Source organism: Vidua macroura, chromosome 5 (genome assembly GCF_024509145.1).
Source record: "Vidua macroura isolate BioBank_ID:100142 chromosome 5, ASM2450914v1, whole genome shotgun sequence".
Lineage (NCBI taxonomy): Eukaryota > Metazoa > Chordata > Aves > Passeriformes > Viduidae > Vidua > Vidua macroura.
Window position 1 is genome coordinate 3732508 of NC_071575.1, and position 7608 is coordinate 3740115.

At 56.5% G+C, this 7608-nt stretch overlaps 1 protein-coding gene across 1 annotated transcript; it reads left to right on the top strand.

Moving 5' to 3' along the window:
• Window positions 1–1802: 1802 nt before the first annotated feature.
• TMEM121B (transmembrane protein 121B) lies at window positions 1803–7021 on the top strand. The gene is made up of 2 exons (XM_053977404.1): window positions 1803–2453; window positions 2713–7021. Exons 1-2 carry the CDS (start codon window positions 1803–1805, stop codon window positions 3778–3780), a joined length of 1719 nt encoding a protein of 572 aa, XP_053833379.1. The 3' UTR covers window positions 3781–7021.
• Window positions 7022–7608: the final 587 nt, after the last annotated feature.

The following is a 7608-nucleotide window of genomic DNA, read 5'->3' on the forward strand; positions in this document are numbered from 1 at the left end:
CCAAGCTGCTCACGGTGCTGCACTGCTTCAGGCACACAGGACCTTGCCACTCTCCTGTGATAGTTGTGGGCCCCCACAGTGCAGAGGGAACAATGGCCCCTGTGTTGCTGCAGCAACCTGGCAGCACCTTCGAGGCACTGATGTGGGATGTGGATCACGGGGAGCAGCCCCTGGGGAAGGCAGAGGGGCTGCCAGAGGTGTGATGCCTGGGCCAAGCACCTTGACAGAGGCCCATGAGCTGCCTGGCCTAAATGCAGTGCTGCACAGGGCTGCTGGGAGCCTGCTCGGAGAGCTCTTCAGCCTCAGGCTGTCATGCAGTCACCTGCTGGAAAAGAAACGGCAACAGCCCTCTTTGGAGGGCTGAAAATGGTGACCTTCTTAAAACAAATTGGTTTTATTTGCTAATGGAAATGTGGAGTCAGCGAGAAAGCTCTCAGCAAGGAAGCACATGGTGTGCTCAGTCTCATCTGCTGCTGGGGACCCTGACAAGGGGACTGAGAGGAAGGCAGGGACACAGGCAGGGTTGGTACAAGGTTGAATCTTGGCAAGTGTATCCCAGCACTGCAAAGACAGCGTGAGTGTAGCACAAAATAGATGTTCCCCCTCCGAGCTGCAGCCCAGCCAAGCAGGGTGTGGCAGCAGGGATGCAGCAGCATGGGCTTAGGGGCAGGGTAGCAACCGGTGCGGGGGACCGTGGGAACAGCTGCTTGTTTCTATCCCTAGATGTGGTACCATTGCAGTCCTGTGCTGCCCAAATAACCATATTAAAGCTTGCATAGCCTCCAGTTGCCTTCTCTTTCCCCCTCTGTTCTGACCATGCTTTTAGAAAACTAATTTTATCTGCACCCCCCCCGCTCCAGTCCTCACTGACAGCAATGCTTTTGCTGTGACTGTTTCTCTTCCCATGCTCGTACTCCTGATTGTTGCAGTGTGCCCAAAGAAATCTTTGTGTCAATCCACCCCATGTTCTCCTTTTCCCTTACTCAGTTATCTCTTTGCTTCAAGTTTAAGCATGAATCCTCCTTGTACCCCAGGCTGATTTCTCCTTGTAACCAAGAGCAGCCAGGGACACTGACTGGAGCAGGGCTCCTCAGGGAGCCTGCAATACCATGTATTAGATGGTTGTCACTGCTGTCCTGGATGTCCTTTCCCAGTACTAAGCAGCATTTGCTCAGTGCCATGTGTTGATTCAGCAACACGCTAAAAACGTGAAGCTATTTTGGATCTTTATCGCAAAGTGTAGTCAATACGGACTTTTGTGGAGACAGTTTATTTGATGTGCTTCACATCATTGTCGGGCAGCACCTGGCTCATCACTGGTGGGCACAGGCACAAATGAGGAACTGGTGATGCTGAGCACCAAGCCTCTTTGGAACATGACGTGCCAAGCCATTAGTGCTGGTGATAAACAGATGCAGCCAGCTATTAAGCTCAATTCGAGGCCATTAATAGTGGGTCAGTAAAGGTCCCGATTGTTGCTTTCAGTAGAAGTAATAACTCTAGAGCTATTCATATAAATTCAAAGGCTCTGTCCCATCATGGCAAACTGGGCAGGGCCCTCGGCATGTGGGTTGGCTCAACTCAGAAAATTGGTGGGATAAAAGACACTTACTTTGATGAACAAGCACACCAGACCAAATGTAGGGGCAGATGAATGTCCAGCAGCACAGATGAGCCACAAATGAGCGCTTCAATGTAGGCTCTGTGCCAGGCCAACTGGTCTTTGTCTTGGCCAGCCTAGAGAGACCAGGGGAGACTGAAGCACCCCCGATGTTCCGGAGTGGGTGCCGCGGTGCTGTGGCATGTCCATGGGCGGCTCGCCCAGGCGCGGCTCGCCCCCGTTCGCGGGGCTCCTGCGGGGCAGGAGGCAGGATGCTCCCCGAGATGTGGAAGGGGAGCATCCCCGGGGACGGGGCGGGGGCGCCTTCCTCACCCTCCCGTTCTCGCCCCCCTCCTCCCCTCCCCCGGCCGCGCAGCCTCTCCCCCAGCCCCAGCCCCAGCCCCAGCCCACCCACCGCCGCCAGCCGCCCGCCCCGGCTCCGGCAGCTGCTGCGGCTGCTGCTCGGCGCCGCCCCCGGGCTCCCCCGCCGGCTGCCGCCGCTCGGGCTCTCCGCACCGCTGCCGCCGCCGCTGCCGCCGCCGGGCCCGGGGCCGGTGCGGTGGCGCGGGGGGCGGGCCGGGGGCGGGCCGGGGGCCGCGGCGCGGCCGTCGGGCCCGGCGCGCCGGCTCGGGGGCCGGGGAGGACCATGCACCGCGCTGCCTCCAACCAGCGCTCGGTCTCCTCCTCCTCGGGCTCCTTCCAGCCGCCGCCGCCGCCGCCGCCGCTGCCGCCGCACGCCGCCGACCGGCAGCCCCTCTTCCAGAGGGGCTCCAGCAGCGGCGGCAGCCGGCGGGGCTCGGGGTCGAGCTCGGGCTCGGCGCGGGCCCGCCGCCCTCGCAGCCCCCGCAGCAGCGCCGAGGAAGAGGAGGAGGAGGAGGAGGAGGAGGAGGACAGCAGCAGCATCAGCAAGCCCCTGGTGCCGCCGCCCGCCACCCCCGCTGCCCGCCGCCGCCTCGCCGCTCCCCAGCAGCAGCAGCAGCATCAGCAGCGGCGGCGGCGGCGGCGGCGGCGGCGTGAGCCCGGGCCGCAGCATGACGGCGGCGGAGCTGTACGGGGCGGCGGCGGCGGGCGGCGGGGCCGGGGGCGGCGGGGCGGCGGCGGGGGCGCTGCTGGGGCCCGGCGGGGCGGGGGGAGGGCGGCGCTGGGGCTTCCAGGCGCTGTCCCTGGTGCTGCTGCTGGGGCAGGGCGCGCTGCTGGACCTCTACCTGATCGCCGTCACCGACCTGTACTGGTGCAGCTGGATCGCCACCGACCTGGTGCTGGCGGCCGGCTGGGGCATCTTCTTCTGCCGCAACAGCCGGGCGCGCCGCCGGGAGCGGCCCCCGCCGCCCCCCGGGCCGCCGCCGCCGCACCCGCTGCTGCTGCACGGCCCCCCCGGCGGCCGCGGGGCCGGGGGCCGCGGGGCCGGGGTCCCCCCCCGCGGCGGCGACTTCGCCTACGCGCACCTCGCCTGGCTCATCTACTCCATCGCCTTCACGCCCAAGGCGGCGCTGATCCTGGGCACCTCCATCCTGGAGCTGATCGAGCTGCGCCTGCCGCTGGGCACCACCGGCTTCCGCATCACCCTGGCGCTCTCCGCGCCGCTGCTGTACTGCCTGCTGCGGGCCATCGGCACCGAGGGCGCCGGGCAGCTGCTCCTGCCGCCGCAGCCGCCGCCGCAGCACCGCGCCGCCGCCGCCTTCCTCGCCACCTGCCTCGACCTGCTCGACAGCTTCTCCCTGCTGGAGCTGGTGCTGCAGCCCGGGCGGCCGGCGCCGCTGCCCGCCCCGCTGCGCTACCTGCTCATCGCCGTCTACTTCCTCTGCCTGGCCTCGCCGGTGCTGTGGCTGTACGAGCTGAGCGCCGCCCGCCCGCCCGGCGCCGCCCGCCTCGCCCTGCACCTCCTGCTGCCCGCCGGGCTGCTGGACGCGCCGCTGCTGGCGCTGCGCTGCCTCCTGCTCCTGCGCTACCAGCAGCCGCTGTCCCTCTTCATGCTGAAGAACCTCTTCTTCCTGACCTGCCGCGGCCTGGAGGCGCTGGAGACCTGCTGCCTCCTCCGCCCCGCCGCCGCCCCGCCGCCCGCCAAGTACGGCCCGGCCGCCGCCGCCCCCGCCGCCGCCCCGCTGGCCCACGGGCTCTCCGACGTGGACGTGGGTCCCCACGGGTACGTGAACGCCTTGGCGGTCACCGCCCAGGGCTGAGACCCCCCCCGGCCGCCCCCGGACGGGCTCCCGCCGCCTCCGCGCCCGCTCCCGGCAGAGTCTCTGTCTCTGCGTTCTGCTCAGGTTCCCTCCGCCGTGGCCGAGCAGGGGAAGGGGACGTGGGTTTCCAGGTCAGACTCCCGTTCCCCTCCTCCCTTCCTTGTGGACAAATCCAGCAGCGGAAGCTCCGCACAAACCCGACTACCTGCAGGAGCCTACGGATGACACTTGTCCCCAGAAAACGCACCTGTCCTTCATGACAAGACTTCTTCTAGTGCTTCTGCCTCTCCACTGCCTGGAGGGTCCCACTCTTCCCCCCCTCCCAGGACATTGTGTTGCTTTGTCACCGAAAAGGTTCAGTTTTTCCTTTTCATCCTCAACAGGGACCAGTGCATTTTGTCCCCTCCTTTAAGAACTGCTGACCACAATAATGAGATGCAAGAGGGGCCTGACCAGCAGATGTTGCCTCCGGGTTCGGGAAGGACAGAAGGAAGCACGCTTTGGTTTCCCTAGGTCTTGCAAAGCTGCTGCCTGTGTTTCCCAGGCCTTCGTGTACCAGCTAAGGAACCTCTGGAAGCATGTTGGCCACTCGGTCACTTCAAGCCCATGAGCCACCTTCTCCTAGCCAAAATGTCTACCTCTGTGCTTCAACCTTTTGCATCTTACATTGACTTCACATGCTAAAGAAACCAGTCCAGCATGGACATAAGCCAGGGCTTAGGCCCCATTTCATAACCACCAAGACATTTATTTCTGGTGAGAACAGGGTTTACAGCAGCCTCCTGCTGGCATCCCCAGGTGCTGGGGCTCTCATTTCTCTGTGAATATGCATGTTTACGGGATCAGCGTTGGTTTTCTTTTACACGGAGCGTAGGGTCTTCCTTTACACAGCCACAAAGGCTGGAAAGTTTTCTCCGTCTCCCTTCCATGCCTGCTTGAGAGAGCAGAGATGGGGCTAAGCCTGCAAAGTGCCCCCTCTCCCAGAGCAGAGCAGAGGACGCTGGCACTGCTCGGGGTGGGCTCCATGCTCAGTGAGCCTCACATTTCAGCACACAAAGCAAAGTGCTGCAGGAGCCCTTGAGGCAGAGGGGCTCTCGAGCTTTGGTGAAAGCCCATGTATCAGCATCCTGTCCTCTGTGTGCATGTGGTTTAGGGTAGGTGGGGAAAAATTGTTAGTAACCTCTCATAGGAACACAGTTTTCTTTGGTTTTAAGCTCCATGAATGTTGGGTGGGGTTAAGGCCTGCTCTTCTGCCTGGCTGCTGCTGCTCCTGAAACCAGCCCCATGGAAGGAGGAGCACACAGACCAAAGTCCTTTGGGGGAAGGACTTTGCCCCTCCCAGGCTTATATTTCGTTATCTGGGCAAGGCTGCAATAATTGTGAAAAACAACAGTTTCCTGTCGCAAGTTTATTTTTCTTTTTTTTCAAGCTGTCCTGATGGGAAGGGGAAATAAAGCACAACCAACTGCTACCCACAGCAGGACTGCACGTGCAGCCCAGACTTCTTCCACACACACATTCATTCTTTCCTTCAGGGCCTGGGCTTCAGAGCCTCTGTCCCACCTTCCTTGTCACAGAGCGGGATCAACTGCCTGCTCCGGTGGACTGCTACAACAAAATGTTTACAGTCTGGTAACTTCCAGCTCCCAGAGGCAGAAGTGGGGCTGCCATGGGGGTCTCCTCCCCTAGCTCTTGGTGGCTGATGGGTTTTGGGGGGCTGGAAAAGCCCCTAGAAAAGATGGGTCAATAGTGCTGTTCTGCTCAGAAGTGCAGCTAGGATGGGTGACTGGCTGCTCTCCTCATGCCAAATGGAGAGTTGGCAAAAGCTAGGCTTAACTTTCCCACCAGTGCTTTATTTTTAACCTGAGCCCTTACACGGGCAGTTGTGTGAATTTTGGCCAGTGGCCTTTCTCTTCGGTAACTCTTCTTGTCTGGACAATCTTGGTGCTGTGAGTGACTGTGATTGTAAAACTTGGTACTGTGAACCTTTCCTATGTGACGTGAAATGTGTTGAGGGGATGCTAAGTTCCTGGCCAAAGGAGGTGTAATTACAGGCATATTATGCTTGTACAGATATTTGTTTCTTTACACCTTCCTTTTTCAGTATTAAATAGGTAGTAGAAACTCAGAAATAATTATTCATGAGAGAATAAGATGATACCTGAACCTAGGACTACTCCATTCTTCATCAAATAGCTGAAGGAAAAAAAAAATCCCCAACCAACTTTGCCAAAAACAAACTGAAGGGTAAAAAAATGCTTTTCATCACCAACTATGTTTGGCTACTCCTATGGCCAAGTTCCCAATAGCACCAAAGTGCTAATCCCTAATACACTGAAGCATGAGCATAGTTGAGACATCAAAATAATCACAGCACAATTATTGATGAGTCTTACTTCAGTACCCCTTCATAGCCCATAACAAAGTTGCTGTTTCAAAAGTGAGTGCCTTTTTCCAGTTAGGATGTTATTGAGAAAAATGGCATATTTGAAATTCATCTGGCCATGGCATATTTAACCTATTGGCAGTGAACTCACAGTTCAGATTTTTCCATGGATGAAAAGGTTGCCCGGGACACATGACCCTGCCAAATGACACTTGTGTTGCATAGAATTCCTTTGTAGAAAAAGTTGTTCTTTGTGGTGCCATGGTTTCTAGGTTGTTAGGAAATGTGCTGTTTGGAGAGTGTAAAGCTCTTGTAGTTGGCTATACAGAAGCCCCCTTGCAGCTAAAAGGGCAGCTCTGCTGCTCCTGCAATTACTTACTATGAAAAAACATTTAAAGATCTTCAGTGTCTTGTTTATAAACCTGCTCCTCCTCTTGAATTCCCTCCTCTTTGGTAACTGAGCTCTTGCTTCCACTTAAACCTTTCTGTTTGCAGAAGAGAGATGGTGGTACCACAGAAGTGCAAACAGTACCTCTCCTGATGCACCTTGCACAACTCCTGTACAACGTGCCAACATTTAATTACTGGTCCAGGTCAGTAACACTTTGCTGAATGAATTTGTGCCATACTAAGACACAGGTCCCTTGGGATTCTGTTACACAACTCAGTTATTTAGCATTTTACTGCTCTTTGTTTGCTACCCTGACAAAAGAGATGACTACTCCCAGGAGGGGAAACGGAAGTGAGAGATAAGGCCTGTGGCTGATGGACACTTGGCATCCCCCTGGCATTAATCAGAACTTGTATTTTTTAAAAAGCAAGATTGTTAAAATAAAATTAGAAACTTGTGGCTGATTTTGTTCCTTTTTCCCCCTCCTTTGATTCTTGCTGGGCTATTCAATTTTATATTGAATAGGGACCAACAGATGTGTTAAAGTTACTTGTTTTCCTCATACTGGATTGCTAAAATAGTGTTTGGATTTTCCCTTCAAACAAACTTTTAGTAAGTGAAAGCAAATTCTAGGAGCTGTAACACCAAGGGAGTTATTTGAGAAGGGAATGACTAAGGCAAGGAAATTCAGATGATACTTCTGAACTTCCTAGTTAAGTGATTTATAGGAATTTATACCACTTGAAAAAGACTCATGGGGGAAAAAAATCAGATTTACATGTTAATTGCTGTAAGATAAAAGAAACTTTTAGAAGTGGGATCATCAAGATGGCAATTACTGACATAATCTGGGAAATGGGTTCTCACTGGAGAAGCATTGAAATCACAGCTGCCTCTTGCTTAGCTCCTGTTGGGTTTGATTGGATTCCTGTCAGAGCAGGAAGGCTCCCAGCCTAAGTCTGGATCTCTGCAGGGACTGTCCCTTTGTTACTAAGCTGTCCTAAGAGTCCTGCATGGAAATTACAAACAATTCCTTTACCACCTGTTCTGA